The 20,074-nt window shown below is 55.9% G+C and overlaps 3 protein-coding genes across 4 annotated transcripts; 1 reads left to right on the top strand and 2 right to left on the bottom strand.

Moving 5' to 3' along the window:
- The first annotated feature begins 3,249 nt into the window (after positions 1-3,249).
- PAIP2 (poly(A) binding protein interacting protein 2) lies at positions 3,250-12,347 on the top strand. The gene is made up of 4 exons (XM_065690601.1): positions 3,250-3,357; positions 7,398-7,557; positions 9,878-10,057; positions 11,259-12,347. The coding sequence occupies exons 2-4, from the start codon at positions 7,420-7,422 to the stop codon at positions 11,322-11,324; spliced, it is 384 nt and encodes a 127-aa protein (XP_065546673.1). The 5' UTR covers positions 3,250-3,357; positions 7,398-7,419; the 3' UTR covers positions 11,325-12,347.
- Positions 12,348-14,133: 1,786 nt separating this feature from the next.
- Positions 14,134-18,419, bottom strand: SLC23A1 (solute carrier family 23 member 1). The gene is given in 17 exon segments (XM_065690921.1): positions 14,134-14,777; positions 14,883-14,978; positions 15,105-15,248; positions 15,440-15,569; positions 15,644-15,749; positions 15,855-16,002; positions 16,130-16,286; positions 16,391-16,511; positions 16,614-16,795; positions 16,863-16,930; positions 17,014-17,102; positions 17,176-17,333; positions 17,411-17,512; positions 17,678-17,749; positions 18,216-18,289; positions 18,292-18,341; positions 18,343-18,419. Coding segments are annotated over 17 exon segments (2,022 nt in total). The 3' UTR covers positions 14,134-14,529.
- MZB1 (marginal zone B and B1 cell specific protein) lies at positions 18,406-19,756 on the bottom strand. Of its 2 annotated transcripts, XM_065690923.1 has the most exons (5): positions 19,486-19,756; positions 19,341-19,399; positions 19,136-19,242; positions 18,947-19,051; positions 18,406-18,862 (listed from the first exon to the last, which is right to left on the bottom strand). In XM_065690923.1, the coding sequence occupies exons 1-5, from the start codon at positions 19,739-19,741 to the stop codon at positions 18,685-18,687; spliced, it is 705 nt and encodes a 234-aa protein (XP_065546995.1). In that variant the 5' UTR covers positions 19,742-19,756; the 3' UTR covers positions 18,406-18,684. The 2 variants fall into 2 exon arrangements, with proteins under 2 accessions (XP_065546995.1, XP_065546996.1); XM_065690924.1 differs by lacking the exon at positions 19,341-19,399 and having other exon boundaries at positions 19,486-19,700.
- Between the last annotated feature and the right edge of the window lie 318 nt (positions 19,757-20,074).

Here is a 20,074-nt window from a genome sequence, read left to right on the forward strand (position 1 = left end):
AAAGCTGAAGCTGAAGACACAGCATGTTCGTGTGGATAAACAGGGCTAGGGATGCCTCCTCCAACCTGAACTTGAGGGAGGCTTCAGTGCCAAAGAAGGGGTTTCAGATGTTGAGGGCTGAACCCTGATGGTTAATTTAGTTAAGCAAATACCTCTAGCAGACAGAAGATGGTTTTGTGGAGGTGAAGTCTTGCTAACTTGTCTTTCCAGTTGCAACTTCCTGCTGTTGGATCCTCACAAAAAAGGGGAGGTGTGATCCCTTTTGTGCAAAAGCATAACTTAGATATCACCTACTGCGATGGCAGCAGTTCCCCTGGGGACTCCATAGTGGTGCAGTGCTAATGCACAGCTTGTGGTGCAGATTTTATTCAAATGGCACATCCAAATTAGGGAATCTTACCATGCAGTGACTCATTCTTGCACTTTCACAGAGCAAAGTTACTGCTTTGCACACTGTGCTCATCAGTTGTGCTAAATTCTATGTGCACTTGTGTGAAATCGATTAAAGGCAATGCAGAGATGCAGTCTTAAAAACTCCTCCTCACCTTTCCTAGGCTCCTGAAAGAGAGGAGCAGCAGCCCTGCTGCAGCCCTGTGGTCAGTTCTGTTTTGACTGTGTTACAGAGGGATGTGCTAGGCCCCCCTCATGTTCATGAGGATGCTTGTCATTTATCTGCCTCCAAGAAGCTGCTTAGTTCATCAGCCAAGCAGAGGACTTGACTTCAAAGCAGTCAGTGGTTGGTAGTCATCCCCCTTTCTAAAGATGGTAGGTAAGATTTCCCTTTGAAGATCTCCACCTCCCCCATGCATTTCAAGTTTCCTTACACCATGCAGTTCAGAATAATGCATGGAAATGTGGGGTTTATTTTTAAAGTAGCCTTTCCTTAACCACCACCTGCACTGTAAAGCAGCTGTGCAGTTTGTGATCTTGCTCCTCGGCCTGTTGTAAATGCTAACCTGTGTAAGTGCTGGGGGTTAAACTGTAGGAGGATGTTACATCATGTTTGGTATCCAAACATAAAGAATTCCCAGGTGTAAAGGAGTTGTGGCATAGTCCAGCTGAAGTTGGAATATTCCTCCTATCAGCTCTCAGTTTTGGGTGTTGGCAGGGATGCCTGTTACTTCAGACCCATGATGAGTTGTGTGTAAGTCATTACACCTGCATATGCATAACATGATGCTTTTACACACCACGAAGTAAGTCAAATCAAACCTGCTGCTGCAAGATACCTTTTGTAATGTGGAGAGATTTATTTTTACAAAGGCCTGTAGGGACAGGTGAAGGGGAATGTCTTTAACCTGCCAGAGGGGAGGCTGAGATGAGCTCTTAGGCAGAAGCTCTTCCCTGGGAGGGTGCTGAGGTGCTGGCATAGGGTGCCCAGAGAAGCTGTGGCTGCCCCATCCCTGGCAGTGCTCAAGGCCAGGTTGGACACAGGGGCTTGGAGCAAGCTGCTCCAGTGGAAGGGGTCCCTGCCCGTGGCAGGGGTTGGAGCTGGATGAGCTTTAAGGTCCCTTCCAACCCAAACCAGTCCACGGCTACGTGCCTTGTGCTGATTCCTGACAAAAAGGCATTGGAATAACTTGGTCTTGAGGGCAGATGCCAGAAATGCATTTTGGTGACAGATGGATATGTGCTCTTGCCACTCTTTAGAACTGCATCTGCTCTGTCCAGGGGTGAGGGGCAGCAGGCCTGGAGTATGAAACACTAGGTGTTCTGCAATTTAGATGCCAGCTTTCATACATGAATTTCAACTGGAAAAGAAACCGGAGGCTGTTGCCTCTTTGCACTGTGTAGTTCAGCAGAGGCACAACAGGGCCATAAGTAGAAAGAGACGCCTCCTTTATAGAGCCAGGTGTCATGTTGGACTTTATATAAAACAGAATTGGAAATAGCTGTGAACTATCGAGTAGTTCCAGCATGGGAGGCTTGATTTTTTAAGGCTGATCCTTGCAGGGTTATTTTAAGGTTGTACTTGGCATGGAGGTAAGTTTATGACAGGCTGTAGAGGAAGCTTTAAGGCCCTGGAAGCAAGTTAGTAACGGTGAGCAATAAAAACCAGTGTAGGCAGGAGCCTGTCCCCAGAGAACCCGAGCAACCCCAGGCTGCGTGGACTCGGTTCTCCCTTACTGCAAGTGCGGAGGAAGGAAGGAAGGAAGCGGAGGGCTGAGCCGAGCAGCGTTAACGACCCGCTCTCCTCAGGCAGCCCCCGCGCTCCCGGCACAGGCGCCCTTCCCGGCTGGCAGGTGGCGGAACGGGCGGAGCAGCGCTGCGCTGTGAGCCCGGCAACCTCCTCCCAGCTCCTCCGCGCTGAGGGGCTCGGCGTCGGCCGCTTACCGGCGCCTGCACGGCGCAGCCCTCACCAGCACGCACTGGGGCTTCCTTTGCGCGCAGGGACGTGTCCTGCCGTGGGTGGCTTCTGGCAGGGGTTATCCCACGAGTCCCTCATCCCGAGGTGGGCTTGAGCCCAGCAGGTTGTGTGGCGCTGCCCGACTCCAGATCCAGTGGATGGAGCAAGGGGCGTTTAACTGCGATGTTGAACTCCTTTGAAGAGATCAGAGGAGTGGAAAAGCTCGTACTTAGGCAAAGCATTTGCAAGCACGGGTGAGGACATGGCTCTGATCCCTGCCGCTGCGCAGTGGGTTTAGCAGGTCCTGTCTGAAGGAGTCGTTTCCACTTTGCCCTTAAGTAAAACAAGCAAGGTGGGGATGACAAAGGAGAGAACAGAAATTGTTCCTTCAACTCATTTTGTAACTAGGGTTTAGTCAGGGCCTAGAAAAGAGAGTCCATTATGTCCCGTTTCCTACTACACGCTTTCAGTGCGTGAGTCCAGGGCAGGGCTGCCTTTGTCACAAGGTACTCGATTGCCTGTCCCTCAGTGGGGCCCGGGGCTCGCTGCTGTCCCCTCAGGGGGCCTGGAGGAGCCCTCGCGGGCGCGGGGCACAGGACACGGCGGGGCAGGTCTCCTGGGTAGCGCTGCCCGCGGCAGTGCCCAGCGGGATCGGCCCCCCGGCAGGTGTGCCTGCAAGCGGTTGGCTTTGCGGTGTCCGCTCGGTCCAGCGCGGCCGCTGCCACAAGATGGAGGCTCGTCCTGCCGGCGGGACTGCGCTTCCCGGCGTGCCCCGCGCCGCTGCGCGAAATGGCGGCGGGCCCGGACTACAGCTCCCGGCATTCCTCCTCACGGCTTCCGGGGAGAGGGGCGGTGCCTGTGAGGTCACGCAGGTAGCGGAAGTGACCTCACGTCCGGCGGGCTGCGGCGCTGGGAGCGAGCGGGGCGGCGGGCGCGGAGCGGAGCGGAGCGGCGGAGGGGCAGGGGCAGCTCGGAGCGGCGGGCGCAGCGCGGCCTTCCTCTGCGCGCAGGTGAGGCGGGGCGCGCCGCGCGGGCCGCCGCCGCGGCCGCTGGCCCGGCGGGGGGCGGGGGGAGCCGCCCCCTCCCCTGAGGCGGCGCCGGGTGCACCCCCCCAGTCCCGTTCCCCCGCGGGAGCGGGGCCTGCGCGGCGGGGCCGCCCCGGGCTCCGTTCGCATTGTCTGCGGCTCCATCCGGGTCCTGCCGGGGGGGGGCGGCGCGGGGCCTGCCGGGACCGAGCTCTGCCGCGGGGGCGGCCCCAGCGGGCGAACAAAGCGGGGGGGGGGGGGGGGGGGCGGCGCCGCGGGTCCGGAGCTGAGGCACGGGGGGACCGGGAGCTGGGGGGGGGGGGGGGTAAGGGGGGAATCCGCGGTCCCGAGGCGTCATCGCCGCTGCCTCGCCGGGAGGGGCAGAGGCCGCTCCGCTGCCGTGGCCGAGACGGTGGCGGCGGAGCCCGGAGCCCGCCGCTGCGAAACGGGTCCGCGGTGCTGGAGAGCTCGGAGGAGAGAGCGGGCTCTGCTTTCCCCCGCGCCGGGCAGCCGTGCCCGCCCCGCTCTCCTCGGCGAGGGCTGTGCTCGCCGCTCCTTTGTGCGCCTCGGCGAGCCGGGCGGCTGTTCTCCCTCAACCCCGGTGCGACGCTCCAGAGCGTTTGTATCCGATACCGTTGGCACCGTCTCGAAGTTGATTAAGAAATCTATTTATTATGTGGAATGTAGTTCGTTTACTTGATAACTGCCACTTGCTAATCTAATTAGATAACAAAAATCTTGGCCGGCGCTGCTCCCTCGCCAGAGCAGTTGCTGGTTAATAAACGCGTACCACCATCTTCGGCAGGAGTGCAGAGTAACCCCTGCTGCTAAAACACCTTCGCTTAAACTTAAGCTCTGCGGAGATCCGGGTGTTCGGCTCCCTCTCTGTGTTGTGTTTGGGAGCTTGAAGCAAAGAGCTTCGTGTTTTCCCTCTGTTTTCGTTATCAGGGGCGAGGACACAGGTTTTACCCGGTGGAATTAGATCCCTTAACCTTGTTTTCTGAAGCAGGCAGTGGATAATCTTCTTTTGTGATGAGGGTTTAAATGCAAAACCTTCAATCGCAAAGCTTTGAATTTTGGTGATGGTTGGTGCAGGGCTCTTCTTCATTGCTATCAGTGCAGCGAAATTCAGGGGAGTGGGTAAGTTAATGGGCCTTAATGATGTTCTGGAGTAACGTGTGCCATACCTCATACAGAAAACACTTGGAGATACCTGAAAATCCTGTTGTTGCAGGGTAGCTAATTTCTGACTTCACTCGGAAGATAAAAATCCTGGGGTTTACCCATCTACACTGTGCTTCCTGCATCACCCCCACTCCCCACCAAAATGCCTGAATAATTTGGGGCTGGATCTCAAATCACATCAATGTGGCAAACTTCTCCGTAGTTTCTGTTCTTTAGCATTATTAATGCTCTGTTCCCTGCTCCAGTGTAAGGAGCTTTGAGGTCCTTTGCTTTCCACCTACTCCCAGATGGAAAATATCTTATTTTTGTTCACAACACAGTGGAGCCTGTCGCTGTGGCTCGTTTTCTGCAGCAGCTGCCTTGGATTGTGCCTTTTTGCAAGACCAAAGTGGTGTTGATGTCTCCTCCTCAGAATTGCCTGTAGCTCATGACTAAAAAGCCTGTATCTGGTGAAATGAGACTAATCTTGTCCTTACCAATGAGCACAGAAAGCCAGCTGGTTTGTATCTGAAAAGGGCGAAATGGAGAGATTTAGTTATTGTTTTATTTCTTTCTATCTGTGGTATTGCAGCTTGCAGAATATGAATTTACGAGGAGTGCTGTGAGTACAGGACTGGCCTGGGGCTTCCTTAACTGTTCATGCAAAAGTGTTTTGTTGACTTGTTTTCCTGTGGGAAAACATTAGCAGATTTAGGGCTTCATCAGATAAACTTGAGATGCTCAGCTTGAGCCCTGGATCTTTCTTGAAGATAATCATCCCCATCGTCCTTGGGCACTAATGGAAAAAGTTGTTTCAGTCCAAACGTGGAACACTGAACTTCTTCCTCACTCCTAAAGCAAATAGCTCATGTTCTATGGGAACACGTAAGAAATTGGAAAACCAGCCCATGATTCAATAAATGAACCTTTCAAGCTTTTGCACAGACAAGTAGGTTGTGATTTTTTTAATATTATTTTTTATTTTTACCATTATGGACTCGCCTGGGTGCAGTCTTCTCTGTATAGAAGTTGCCTGGAATGTGGCCTTGAGTACCTTACACTGCTACTGCAGTTGTTCCCCTTGGTGTGGATCTTTATGTGCACAAAGCCTGGTGAATTGTCAGTACCAGGATTCACTCCACAAGTGAAAATGCTGACTTTGTCAGCTAAAAAAAGGAAGAATTTAGGCATTTGAGACTCTGAGGTCTTTTATTGCTTCTAGTGCAGCCTGTTTGTTAGCTTGTGAGCAGCTGAAGGTGCTTAAAGCAGTTTCAAGGTTGACTTAGGGTGTTGAGTGCAGTGTCTTTTCCTGTCTGATGTTAAATGCTGCCAGTAAGCCTTTGCAAGTTTGTTTTGAAAGAACATCAAAAAGAACCTGTTTTCTCTTGCTAGAATACCCGGGTTCTGGTCTCATTTGTTGTACTTCCTAAGGGAGCTCCAGTGACTTCCGTGCTCGGGTTTGCCTTTGATTTAAAAACCTTGAATAGAACAAGCCAGGCAAGTCCCTTTATCTTTGTTTTTTTCTTAACTGATCACTTGGATGTGGCAGGGTTTTGACCTGGGATTATCAAGAAGACATTTTGAACCAAAACTTGCATAAATTCCGTAGATAAAAGGAGCAAATGAAATATAAAGACAAAACAGGAGGTTCTATGTGATAAGCCCTTGTACTCTAATCACAATGGAGGCTGTATTTTGATACCTTCTTCTGCAACTAATATTTTCATATGCAGGGAATGGGCTAAAAATGTTTATTTGAGAATGAAATAAACCTATTTTCTCTGCCTGCTGCATCACACCATTGCAAATTGTTAGCACTAGAAGAACATTCAAGTTTGATTTGGGGTGGGTTTTTTTTAGCTCATTGCCTCATACATGCTTTGTATAATGTTTAACACTGCCAGTATTGGTAGCTAAAACTACTCAGCTTTTCCAGTATTGATACCTGTAGCTAAACATGGTGCAGGAAAGCAGCAGCCTTGCCTCGTAAAATGAGGTTTTCAGTTACGACATGGGCTGTGAGGAGCAGACTTTGGTCTCTGCTCAGTTACAAGCTTCACCCAGACTGACAGAAAGGCTGCAGCACCCTCCTTGTGACAAGGGTTCAGCCCAAATTTAGGCTCTGTCCTGCTTTTGACTGGGGTTAGGTGGAACAAGACACACTTGCCAACTGTACCTTCATTCCTGGAGCCTGGGATGCTGCCGTATCACATAGCATTCACACACAGAAGTGTTGAGTGCTCTCCAGGCGTGACTCAACCCTTGCTAATGAAGTGGGAAGAGAGGGGAGCACGCACTGGCTTCCAATGCATTATGATGTCGGCTTTACCTGAAGTTTCCTAGGCAGTAGGATGTCCTGTAATAGAATTTGGGTGGGCTAAAAGCCGAGCCGAGTTTCCCCTAGCATGAGTATCCTTGGGAATTCCCCTGAAGCGCTGCCCACTGCCTCTGAACTAGTACAGGCAGTGGGCACTGTTCATCTCCAGTGGAGTTTGTTGAAACTCGGGTAGGAGCTTTGAAAGTGTTTTGGAAAGCAAGTTTTCCTTTTTGTGTCTTCAGTGTTGCCTTAAATATGTTCCTACTGGCAAGCACGCATGCTTTCTGCTGTTTTCTGTCCCTTTTAATTGGCCTCAGTGCTTGGCATTTGCTGATTAGACGAGCTTTAATTTGAGGAAATTAATTAGTCACTCTGCATACAATGGAAGCAGCGTTTCTGATGCTCCTGTTGCAGTGAGCAGAGCCCTGCTGCAGCCACTGCAGGGCTACCCAGAGCCTTCACATCCATGCACAGCCTTCCCTTGTGTAGAGCAGGGTGGTGAGTGAATCTGTACCTCTTTAATTACTGCATTTCTTAATTGCAGACGTTGACTCAAAGACGCAGCCATGAAAGATCCGAGTCGCAGCAGCACCAGCCCGAGCATCATCAGCGAAGATGTGATCATAAATGGTCATTCTCATGAAGATGACAATCCCTTTGCGGAGTACATGTGGATGGAGAATGAGGAGGAATTCAACAGGCAGGCAAGTCATTTCCTTCTCTAAATGTGTTGTAATATGCTTTACCCTTCTCTAGCTGAAGGGAAAGGTGCTGTGGCTTAGCAACTGGGGTCAAAGACTGGCAGTCCTTTAGAGATGGGGTTTTTAAATGAGCTTGCTGAAGAACCCCGTGGAACAGACAGATCTCAGCTTCTCTGGCAATATGAGTTTTCTGTAATCCTGGTGGAAAATATGAGAAGTATGCATCCAGTAATTCCCTGCTGCTGCAGGAGGGAGGGAAACAACGTTGGCGGAGTTTATTGGCACTTTGGAAGGGATGGGTGTAGGTAGGCTGCTGGCCTGCAGAGGTTTTATGTGTACAGACATGCTGTAGTTCTGAATTGGGTATGTCCCAGTGCCTCCCTGCCTCTCCCAAGGCTGCTGTTCCAAAGGGAGTCAGTGGACATAGCTGTTGGGTGATAGTCCTGGTCATTGCTTAATACTGAAGTGTCTGTCTTACAGCTTGCCTTCGCAACCAGATAGGAAGGAAGCCTTAAACTCCATCTCTCACCTTGCATCTTGACACAGTTTCTCTCCTGTGGAAGAGGAACAGCCTCTTCCCACAGCCCCCTTTACAATCATAGCTTGGTCTTTGTATTCGCGTAGCTGCTTTCTCTGCGCAGTTTGGCTGTGCTGAAGTCTGAGTGGCTGAAATGGGATGTCTGCTGCTCTCTAGGGTGCCAGCAGGGTACAAAGCTAATCTGAAATTCAGGTTGCTCGCCAGATGTAAATTCTCTCGTGCATAAAAGGCCAGGATGCTCTCGGTGCTGTTTCCCATTGGGTGGCTGTTTCTTCCTGGGCACTGTACTGCCGCTGGAATAGGGGATGTGTAGCTCTTGAGGAAGCAGCTGAGCGTTGTGCCATGAATAAACAGAGTAGAGGAAAGGTGGGAGCATGGGGGAAGACTGGTTGTATTCAGGCAGGCAAACACCACATGGCAGCCCAGTTGTGCAGCAGTAGGGAAATCTCTTGGTGGGAACCTGAGCAAGTTAAACTTGAGCTGGAAAATCTAAACAGGCAGTCTTAATTTCGAGGCATTTGGGGAACTAAATGTTATTTAACACTTCTGGAACTGCTGCTGTAGGCACCTGTAGGTGTACAACCATGTAACAACTGGTGCCAGGCAGCCCCTGCTGTAACACTGGCTTGTGGCTGTATGCCTACCACTGCCTTCTACCCAGCGCAGGACGGACACAGTGCCTCAAGGAGTGTTGGTGGGAGACTCCTGTCCTTGCTGGAGTGCTCTGTTGAGGAAACCACAAAGTCAGGGCTTCGTGCAGGGTTTGAATTGTGTGACAGTGGCTTAGAGCATATGGTGATGAGTCTGTGTTCCCCAGGCTGCATTTCTTGAGCACCAGCTGAGCTGGTGAGTGTGTTTGCCCCAGGCACAGGCGACCTACATATTGCAGCAATCCTCAACTCTGGCTTTCATTTTCTGGTTTGGTATCTGTGGTACGTAACTGAATTTCCACTTCAGGGTCAAGTATGTGTTTAATTTCAGAGTGCAGGGTAGATAGGAAAACTTGTTTGAGCTTCCATTGAGTGAACTTTTAAATATGTCTTGAATAATTTTTCCATTCTGGCAAGTCATTCACACCAGCTTCTATTTCCCTGCTTAAGTACTGCAATGCAGGACATGGAAAACTTGTTGGGATGAACTCTCTTCAAAGCTTGTTTACTGAACAACCAAGCAAAACTTTCCTTTAGTCTTTGCAACATGTGGCAGTTCTGCATCAGTTGATTTGCCCTGCGTAGAGCACAGCAGGTCAGCATTCTTAACAACCACTGAGATCATGTGGAGTTCCTTAGGAGAGCTGTGTTGGGTGAACACATAACCTAAAGCCAAGGAAATGCTGCTTGTTCCCCGTGCCAAGGCACAGGCAGTGGTTATTTTTTCTGCAAGAGTCTTGGAGGACACTTTCCTATGGAGTGTGCCTGGCTGCATGTGTTGTCCCTATTCCCTTCCTCATACTCGCAGTGAGTTGAGTCCAGGCTAGTTGGTACGTCTGAAATTTTCGCTTGGAACCAATATTTTCCTTCTCCTTGAGCTTGTAACAAGCAGCAAATGGAACAGCTGGGGTGTTCTCCTGCCATTTCCTTTATCTGCAGTCCAAGTTCCTGGGACAAAGCACTTTCCTACATTAAAAAACCCAAGCTGATTGCCTCCCTGTAGCACGAACATGGTGTTCTGCTGCAAGTCCTGGTGCATAGCTAGAAAGCAAGCCAGCTGGGTGCACAGACCTTGGAATGAAGACCCAAGCTCTTAAGAAGTTTGTTGATGAAGCAGTTTCTTCTCATTGTGTAGATCGAAGAGGAGTTGTGGGAAGAAGAATTTATTGAGCGCTGCTTCCAGGAGATGCTGGAAGAAGAGGAGGAGCATGAATGGTTTATTCCAGCCCGTGATCTCCCACAAACAATGGATCAAATCCAGGACCAGTTCAATGACCTTGTTATCAGTGACAGCTCATCACTGGAGGATCTGGTGGTAAATTGGTTTCTCATCATATTTCTCAAGCTTGACATCTCTTTGGCCAAGGCTGACTTTTATGGGTGATAATGGCAGGGCAAAATCCTTTACACATAAGCCAGAGACTCTTAAACTGTGCCTGGCTCTGGTGGAGGGGGAATGTGGAACAGTTGGGCAAGGGATGTTCCCCCAGGTGGTGTGACCTGTTCAGTGGTTTTCTTCATAACCACATGGGGCCTTTCCTAGCCCATGGCATAAACTCAAGTGGGTTTGGGGATACAGAGCATGTTAAGAAAAAAAGGCAGTGTGTGAAGCACGGACACTGAAGTGCCATTTGGTGACAAGACTGCAAAGGTTTAACTGAGCATCTGTCACCAGTTATGTGTGGGGTAGGAATGAGCTGTGTTCTGGTTTGGGCTGTGCAAACCATAGCAGATCCCTTTTGTAGAGATTCTAGGGAAAGGAAAAGCAGCCCCACAGACTATTTCCCTCGTTCTTACTGTGTGACTTGTCAGAGCTTAACTGATCGGAAGGGGCACCGCATACCTATTTTCCCTAACATAATACACTGGTGCTGGTACAGAGTACAAAAACCACTGTCAGGTCCTACTTCTCCAAGCTTAAGTAGCTGCTGGCAGCAGTTTTGGAACACAAAAGCCTAACCCTCCATTTCCTCATGATAAAGAACTCAGTTTGAAGATGCTGCCTGCCTATAACTGCAGGACATTGCAGAGCAGCAGCTTGCCAAGTATCAGGACAGGGTAGTCACAGGCATGGAAATGTAGCAAATCAATACAGTGCTCATATACATTAAATTCCCAGAAGTGGACGAAGTTCCTGGAACAAGTCTCGTCTTGCTTAAATAAGCAAGATCTAAAAACCTCATTGCACAGTTTAGCAGCTCGGCTTCAGAAAAAGCTTTTTCAGCATTAAGCCAAGTAGCTGCATTTGATGCATGCCTGTGGTTTCCTTGTTTCTCCTTCCCTGAGCCCTCATCTGACTGAAACACCCAGGTGGTGCTAAGGAAGGGTGGATAACTGGGCTACTAGCACAGAGGAGTGTGCTCTTTTAGTGATCAGAGAGGCTCTTGATAGATGCAAAACCCACATCACATGCCTGACTGTTACTCTAAACCCATAAACTGTTCCTAATGCTGTCAGCTTAAAAATGGAGGATGAAAATAATGATTCAACTAGACTTCTGTTTTTCCCTTCCTCAGGTCAAGAGTAATCTGAATCCAAACGCAAAGGAGTTTGTTCCTGGGGTGAAGTACTTAAATATTTGAGTAGACTGGGCCCTCTCTTGGTGGATGTAGCACAATTTCCACACTGTGAAGCCAGTATTAGAAGATTTAATTGTAAAAGCTCTCTCTTCTTGTCACTGTGTTACACTTATGCATTGCCAAAGTTTTGTTAGTCTTGCATGCTCAATAAAAGTGCTGAGACTGTTATTAAGTAAATCTGTCAAAAGTTTAATGGAAACATAATTGGGCACTGGCTCTCTGCAAGGAGGCAGTGAGGTAAGAAGCACCAGTCAAGTTGAGACAAAGTACCACATTTATAAAACCTTCTGCAGACTCTGTCTTTCTAAAACAGGACTTGGAATTTGCCATGGATGGTCTGTGTTAACTGGTGCTAGCTTGCACCTGATAATGCCTTAACTTCGGGACAAAAAGCAAGCAAGGATATCTGATTGTTATGCAAATAGGCTAACTTTCCTTGGAAATACTGTTACTAATGTTAATTTTTCCCCTTAAAGAAACCCTCATGCTCCTTTGCAGCAGCATGAGCTGTAACCGAAACCTTACAGACCTGTGCAGAGTCGTAGATCTCAGCTACTGAGCTAACACCCGAGGGGCTGGAAGGAGGAATCCCCCGCGCTTCGCAGTACGTGATCATGTTAGAAATGCTCCAACTTCCCGATTATGTTCAAGGAGATGTGAGTTTCATCACAATTTCTTCCAAGAACCCAGATAAATACATAGCACTGCCTATGTAACTTTTAGCATACGACTTTATTAGAGCTGGGTTTAACCAAGCCAAGCCTAGCGTTAGTGATTTGAGTGGTGCTTTGCCCTTGCTTTGTTTAATCATCACTACACGATAGTCTACAGCACAACAACTTCTTTTGTTTCATTTTTGTTTTTTTCTTTTAATAAAGCTAGAACAGTTTTGGCTTCTTAAACTTCATACTGGGGTAGGTTAAGCTGCCATACGTGTTCAGTGTGAATAGTGTTTAAGTTGAAAATATTGTAAAAAAATTATATTTTTTCAAAAATATTTAAAAAAATAAATAAGAGTAGAACTGACGTGGTGGCTGTCTCGTGAATGTGCTGCTGGCAGCGTGCAGGGGCGAGGGAGGGTGTGCTGCCGATACACTTCCCTTAGGGCTCTTTGTAAGGTGATAGCCCAGGACACTCATGTGAGCTTGGACTCTTTCCTCCTGCCTGCCTGCCTGCCTGGGCAGATTTTCCTTCCTTCTCACTGCTGCTAATCCTGGTGCAGCTCAAGTGCTGCTGGCAGCATGGGCAGCCCTCGCTGACAGCAGGCAGCACCCTGTAAAGGGGGTGTCAGAGTGGGGCTGCTGGAGCTGGGGTGCTCCCCAGCCTTACTCTGTGAACTGGGGGGCTGTGGCTGAGCTGATCCCCCTTTGCTTTATAACTTTACCCAGCCTTGCTCTTAATATCTTTTATTTTGTCTTTAAGCTCCAGTTAAACCAACTGAAAACACTTTGGAAATCACACAGTGCTGCAGGATGTGCAGGAGTGGTGCCTTTATGCAGGGGTTACCCACATCACTGTGTTGGTCTTTGTACAATCACACAGTTGTTAGGGTTGAAGGGTCCTTAAAGCTCATCCAGCTCCAACCCCTGGCACGGGCAGGGACCCCTTCCACTGGAGCAGCTTGCTCCAAGCCCCTGTGTCCAACCTGGCCTTGAACACTGCCAGGGATGGGGCAGCCACAGCTTCTCTGGGCACCCTGTGCCAGCGCCTCAGCACCCTCACAGGGAAGAGCTTCTGCCTAAAGAGCTCAGCTCAGTCTCCCCTCGGGCAGGTTAAAGCCATTCCCCTTGTCCTGTCCCTACAGGGCCTTGTCCAAAGACCCTCTCCAGGTTTCTTGTCCAACCCTCTTAGCGGAACTCTGCCGAACCAACTCTTTTTGCTGTTGCTCTTCAGAACATTCACCAGTTATCCTGGCTCCTTACTGAGCAGTGCTTTCCTAACGTGAGATCTGGCCCTAGAGAAGCAGCAGTCCTCTTCTGGTGTTTCACCGGCTTGGCTACAGTTCAAACCCGTACATCTGAAGACAGAAGGTCAGGAAGCAGCCATGTGCTGCCTTATTTTTAGGTGGACTGTGAGTGTGAGCAGCGAACCCCTGCACGCTGCGGCACTGGCTTGGCAGGAGCCTCCGGCCCGAGTTTCAGCCGGGTGCGGTTGGCTGGGGGTGATTGGCACCTGAATGCTGCCGCTGTGAAAGGGAGCAGCGCGGTTCCAGTGCTGTTTTCCCCGCTGTATCTCAGCAAGCTGTACCAGCGGCACCTTTATCGGAGGTGAACTCCCAGACCGCCCGGCTGGGCCTGGGGTTTGTGGCTGAACCAGAGCTGATAGCGGGGTGGGTGCTGTGGCTGGTGTTGAACAGGGCTGGGGCTTTCTCCTGACCCAGCCCCAGCGGGTGGGCACGATGCTTGGGGAGGACAGAGCTGCCCAGAGAGGTGTTGCACACTCTGTCGCATCAAGCTCCGCAGCAACACTGGGTCAGCAGCAGGAGAGGGGGGGCTCCTCCATGCTGTGCCTGTGGGAGGTGTGAGCAGGTGTGTTTGCATCACTCGGGGGTGTGGGTGGGGTTTTCCCCTTTTCCCTTACTGAACTGTCCTGGTTTCATTCCCTGAGGGTCTGACAAGGGCTCGTGCTGAGCCATCCCCCACTGCACTGGGGTTGGGGCAGAAGCCCCCTGACCATGGGGCTGCTTGAGCTGGGTGAAACCCAGCCCGTGTCCATGTTGGACAGCCCAGGCAGGAGCATGGAAAGCTGCTGATGCCTTTGCAACGCGAGGAGGGTGGAGGGAATGGTGCAGGATGCAGCAAAGACACTGGGAGGGCTTCAATCTTATTTTATTACTTTCAATGCATGATCTTGAAGTCGGCCTCTTACACTGGTGTGGATGCTGCACCCCACACAGAGCCCACGCCAGCCACCGGGTGGCCCTGCTGAAGCCAAGGGCACAGCGTGAGTCCGTGCCTCCGATGGTGTCTGACGAGCTTCAGACTGACTGAGCTCCACCGGCCAGAGCTTGGTGGAGCGGTGACCTGGGGGCCACGGTCCCCAGGCCGGCACCCGGGAGCTCGGGCTGTCCCCAGAGGGCAGCTTGGAGTTTCCCTAACCCTGCGTTGGAGATGAGCACCGGAAGCCTCGGCTTTGGTGCCCGGACAGCACCCATGGAGCTCTGCTCGGCCTCTCCGGCACTGGGGCACGAGCCCTCCCCTCCGCTCGCTCACACCTTGGTGCACACCGAGACCCCATCGGCCGCGTCCTGCACGTCTGTGGCTGCTGCGCCGCCGCCCCTCGCCCGGGCCTTGAACCCGGTGAACAGGGGGCAGACGGGGACCCGCCGGAGCCACCGGCTGCGCCGCACCGCGCCCATCCCGAAGGGGAAGTCGTAGCTCCGGAGGCTGGCGCTGGAGGTGCTGTCCGAGTGCGCGCCCGCCTTCCACTGCACCAGCCCTCGCTCCTCCTGCGTCCCTGCGGCAGCCGGCACCGGGTCAGACCCCTCGCCCTGTGAGCCCCTATTGTAGCTCCAAACCAGCCCCCCCAGTTACCCCTTGTGGCCCCGTGTGCTTCCATTACCCGGGATGGTGTTGTCCAGGACGAAGGCAATGAGCCCCCCGACGAACATCTCCGTCGTCAGCAGCACCGTCAGGATCTGGTCCAGCTCGGGGACACCTGTAAGAGCGCGGGGACTGAGCCGGGCCGTGCTGCGGGGAGCTGGGTTCACCTCATTAATCCATGGATCTGCGCTCCTCGCTCCCCAGACCCGCAGCACTGGGGCTCTCCGTGGCGGGCAGGTACCTGTGTTAATGGCCCTGGGGTGGGAATCCAGGTAGTTCGGCAGCGTCAGCCCAAAGAACATGGCGAAGCCCAGCACGAAGAGGTTGCGGGAGGAGTTCATGTCGACGAACTGCAGGTTGGAGAGGCCGACGGCCGTGATCATGCCTGCCGGGGAGACACGGCTGTGCTGGAGGTGCCCGCGGTGCCGCTGCTGCCGGCCAGGGGCCGGCATCGGGGTGCGCTGGTGGCTCAAAGCCCACCCGGCATCCCCTGGGCTCCCCCTGAGCCTGCAGGGAGAGGGCCCCGGGTGCTGGTGGCAGCGCGGCGGGTTCGAGGGGTGGCTGCGGCGAGGTTACCGAACAAGGTGCAGAACATCCCCCCGAGGACGGGGTCGGGCAGGGAGGCGAAGAGCGCCGTGAACTTCCCGATGGTGCCCAGCAGGAGCATGATCCCAGCCCCGTACTGGATCACCCTCCTGCTCCCCACCTGCACGGAGACGGGCAGCGGGTGACGGTGCCCATGTCCCCCGGCTGAGCGGGACCCGGCCCAGGCCCCGGTACCTTTGTGATGCCCAGGACACCAATGTTGGGGCTGGAGGAGGTGGAGCCGTTGCCGGTGCCCAGCAGCCCCGCGATGATGCAGGAGATGCCTTCAGTGAAAATGCCCCTGGGAATAACACGAACGGGCTGGTCCCCATCCTGCAGCATCCCTGCCCGGTCCCACAGGGATCTATGGCATGAGCAGGGTACCGGGGGGGGGCAGCTGCTGTACCTGTTGATGGCGTGCACGGGGGGCGGGGGGGCTCCTGCCAGCCGGGCACAGGAGTAGTAGTCCCCAATGGACTCGATGATGCCCGCCAGTGTGGCACTGAACATGCCCAGCACCGCTGCCGAGGTCACCGTGGGCAGACCCCACTGGCCTGCCAGGAGCAGAGCACGATGCCAGGGTCCCAACACAGGGACCCGACACCCCCGGTGCTCCCCAGCCCAACTGATGCTGCACCCCTCAGCGTGAAGGGGCGTTGAAGGGCCCCGCCTGGCACTCACAGGGGTAGGGCACCCGAAACCAGGGTGCCACGGACAGGATCTCCCCCCTTGCGTCCGTCCTGGCCTTGTATCCATACGCCTCCGGCTCGCTGGGGAAGACGCCGGTGCGCGTCAGCACGTAGCAGAGCAGCCACACCACCATGATGGCCATGATGATCTGCAGGGGCACGGACCGGGCACACCCCCTGCATCGCCCGTGTGTAGACATAGGGAGGGCTTGGGGGATGCTCCAGGACCTGGCGGCTCCCGGCCAGTTCCTACCGGGAACATCTTGAAGACCTGGACGCGGAGCAGCACGAAGCCCCTGCCGCGCCGGTAGCCGGGCAGGCAGATGGTGACGTGCCGCAGGTACTGCGCGAACAGGACGATCAGGAAGATGGTCCTGGGGGGAAGAGAGACGCGGGAGGCCCCTCGTACCCCCGGCATCCTCCTGGCTCCACAAGGGACACCCCGACCCCTTTGTCCCCCCATCCCCGTGCCGTACAGCGCCGCGATGCCCCAGTGGGAGCCGGCCCGCTCGCCGGCCGCCTGGAACACGGAGAGCCCGATGAGGGACACGGTGGGAGTGACGGTCAGCGGCCCGATGTAGCTGAGCAGCGCCCCGGGCAGCCCCAGCAGCCCGATGGCCACCTCCACCAGGCTGGACACGACGATGGCTCCCTGGATCTGCAGGGAGGGCAGGGGTCAGTGCGCTGCGGGGCGCTGCGGGGTCCCGGGGCCGGGGGGGCCGTACCTCTCGCATGCGGGGCTGCCAGATGTGGGACGTGTTGAGCGGCAGCACCCAGTTGCCGTAGATCTGCTCTGGGGATGGAGGGGGATGAGGTGGTCCCTGGATGGGGGGGGGGGGAGCAGCTGGACCCCTCCCTGCTCCCCTCTACCCTCACCTTCAGGGGGGCAGCGCCACTTCTCCAGGGCCAGGATGGACTTGGCCGGGACGAGGAAGGCCAGAGCGCTCGCCTGGAAGAGGGGCAGCCTGGGGGGGGCAGGGGATGCTGTGCCCATGGCCTGCGGAGCAGCAGTGGGTCCCCCCGGCACCACGCCTCTACCTGATGCCCACGGTGGTCTGGATGAGGGTGGTGATGCCGACGCAGGTGAAGATGGTGCCGATGAGGTAGCTGACGGTGAGCTGGTCCTTGCCCACACACAGGCTCTCGGCCAGCAGGAAGGGGACAGCGATGGTGCCGCTGAAGCAGGTCAGGTAGTGCTGGGGCGGAAGAGGGGGCTCAGCGGGGCTGGGGTGGGAGCAGGGCCCATGGGGGCTGTCCCCTGTCCAGGCCGTACCTGGAAGCCGAGCAGGATGCAGAGGTACCAGGGGGGCACGTCCTCGATCTTGTAGAGCATGTCCACCTCCGGCCGGGGGGGCCTGGCGCCCTCCTTGGGCTCCTGGCGTGTGGGGACTGGGCTCAGCCCCAGCTCGCCGCAGGGACCCCGCAGTGCCCCCGGGGGTGGCACAGGGACCCCGTGCGCCCTCAGGGATGGGGGGGTCCCGCTCCCGGTGCCCAGCCGCTGGTGCAGTGCAGGAGGGTTCGGGGGTGCCCCGGGACTCACCCTGCCCGCCGCGGGCGGCTCCTTCCCGGGGGGACAAGGGGGGCCGGTGGGGGTGGGAGCCAGGCTCCCATTCTGCAGTGGGGGCGAGGAGGAGCCGGGTCAGTGTTGTCCCGGGTGTCCCATAGGAACGGGGCGCTGCCCGGGGGACACAAGGGCCACGGCTCCGCGCGTGCGGCGGCTCCGACCCCAGAGAGGGGCCTGGGTTCCAAACCCACCGGTCCCTGCGTGTGGTTTGTCCCCAGGGGAGGGTGAAGGGGGGTCCGCCCTGCCCCTGGGTGCCTGGACCACGCTGACAGCAAGGGTGGCACAGCCAGTCCAAGCCGCAGCATCCCCGCGTGTCCCCTTGGTCCCGGGCTCCACCGCAGCCCCCAGGCTCACCCCATCCTTTGCCTTTTGTTGGACATCACAGCCCTGAGCTGCCCATCACCGGGGGCTCCAGTCCCGTCCCCCCCCCCCCCGTCACCCACCTCCCTCCCTGCTGCCTGGGATACGGCTGAGGAGGGGCAGGGATGGGGATGGTGTCGGAGGCTGCGTTCACCTGGGGCTGAGCCAGGTCTCCCGAGCGCGTCCCCATCCTCTGGTGCTGCGGCCCCGGCGGCGATGTCACCGCACGGGGGGTTTTATGGCCATGGGGAGGACTTTAGTCACCACCCGGGCCGTGGCACGGGGCGGCAGGCAGCGAGGCGGCCATTGGCTGCGGGTTGTGAAACCGGGGAGTGCAGCCTGCGGACGGATCAGCCATTAACTCCTTTAATTGGGGCTGGCACCGCGGGCGCGCAGCACCGCGCGGGTCAAACCTCAGAGCCCGGAGCAGCGCCCCGCTGGAGGGGGGGGGGGGGGGGGGCCGGGCCCCTGGGTGTTGGCGGCAGCACCGCGGCAGCGCCGGGCGCGGAGGGACGCGGTGACACCGGCCATGGGGAGCTCCCAGCTCCCGGCGCGGCGGCTCCCGCTGGGGACGAAGTCGGTTCCGAAGGTCGCCGGGGCATTAAGCATTAACCGCAGCGGGGCTACAGCTCGTTCTGCAGCGCCTTGGGGGGGGGCGCTCCCCCGGCCTTGCCGCCGGCGCAGGGCCCCTTGTCCCCGTGGCACAGCAGCTCCCGCAGCGCGGCCGGGCCCCGCCGGTGCGCCCCGTAGACCTGCGCCTCGCCCCGCTCCCCCACGGCGCCGTGGCACATCTTGGACAGCCTGCGGGGAGCCACGTGTGGGGCACAGCGCACCCCGTGCCGTGGTGGGGAGGGGACAGTGCCCGGCACCCCCTCCCCGCCTTACCTGCCCGGCCAGGGGCCCCCCGTCACCATCACACTCATGGGCTCCTGCACTGACAGCCCCGGCCCTGCCAGGCGCTTCTCCCCATCCAGCTCCTGCACCCCATAGCTGCGGGGAGAGGCAGGGGGTGGGGAGACCCCATCTCTGGGACACCCCATCCCCAGGGACCCCCCATAGGAACACCCCGCTCACCTCTCCCAGCCCTGCGAGCAGCTCCTCTCCAGCACCTCCATGTAGTCGGACTCGCTCAGCACCTTCTTGCCCACCTTCCCCTCTGCCCTGCTCAGCTGCTTCTCAATCTAGGGTGAACAAGGGCAGAAATGGGCCAGTAAGGGTGGCAGCCTCCATCAGGACCCCGCACCCCAGCAGGGTCTGCATCCTCTTCCTTGAGGCCTACTTTTGCATGGGGACGGCGGGTCCATGAGCAAGGCAGCTCGCTGGCCCCAAAGGGTTGTTCTGGGGATCCAGCAGCACCTCGTCAGCCAGAGCATCCCTGCGGGGCTCTCACTGCTGGCGCTGGGCCCCATCTCCCCGGTCCCCACCTGGAAGGCGATGGCGTGGCAGGCGTCGCAGCGCAGGGACGCGGGCATGTGGGGCGAGAGCCGCTCCTCGGCGCTGAGCTGCGGGGCAGGGATGGAGTGGGCCGGGGCGGCGGGGGGGTCCCCGCACATCCCCTCCCCTCCTGTCCCCGTCAGCAGGCTCAGGATCAGCCCCAGGAGCACCGGCTGCATCCTGCCGCGGTGCGATGGTGCCGGGGGGCGGCGCGGGGCCGATATAACCCCCCGGGCACTGGTGCATGCATGAGGCACCTGCATCCGGCTGACGTGGCCGTCCCTGGGGTGTCGGGGCGGGGTGCATGGGGTGTCTCCGGCCCCCCTCGGGGAGGGGTTTGGTGTGATTCAGTCCAGGCCTGAGCCTGGACACGAACCCTCCCTGGGATGGTTTGATCCAACCTGGGATGGGGATGGGAAGGGGGCTTGGGGCTCGGGGATGGGGCTAGGGGGTCAAGGCTGGGTTTGGGGGTCAGGAATGGGGTCTGGGTTCAGGACCAGGGGTTCAGGAGTGACGTTTGAGGATCAGGGTTTGGTGTTCAAGGCTGGGTCCCAGGGATGAGATGTGGGGTTCAGGACT

This window comes from Lathamus discolor, chromosome 10 (genome assembly GCF_037157495.1).
Source record: "Lathamus discolor isolate bLatDis1 chromosome 10, bLatDis1.hap1, whole genome shotgun sequence".
Lineage (NCBI taxonomy): Eukaryota > Metazoa > Chordata > Aves > Psittaciformes > Psittacidae > Lathamus > Lathamus discolor.

What these genes read in the sequence shown, in the direction of transcription:
- MZB1 (XM_065690923.1), bottom strand. Translation starts at nt 19,741, where the DNA reads ATGCACCAGTGCCCGGGGGGTTATATCGGCCCCGCGCCGCCCCCCGGC. An exon ending in GCCACGCCATCGCCTTCCAG is followed by an intron (nt 19,400 to 19,485) that starts GTGGGGACCGGG and finishes CTGGATCCCCAG; the next exon opens with AACAACCCTTTGGGGCCAGC. An exon ending in CCCGCCGTCCCCATGCAAAA is followed by an intron (nt 19,243 to 19,340) that starts GTAGGCCTCAAG and finishes TGTTCACCCTAG; the next exon opens with ATTGAGAAGCAGCTGAGCAG.
- PAIP2 (XM_065690601.1), top strand. Translation starts at nt 7,420, where the DNA reads ATGAAAGATCCGAGTCGCAGCAGCACCAGCCCGAGCATCATCAGCGAA. An exon ending in AGGAGGAATTCAACAGGCAG is followed by an intron (nt 7,558 to 9,877) that starts GCAAGTCATTTC and finishes CTCATTGTGTAG; the next exon opens with ATCGAAGAGGAGTTGTGGGA. An exon ending in CATCACTGGAGGATCTGGTG is followed by an intron (nt 10,058 to 11,258) that starts GTAAATTGGTTT and finishes TCCCTTCCTCAG; the next exon opens with GTCAAGAGTAATCTGAATCC.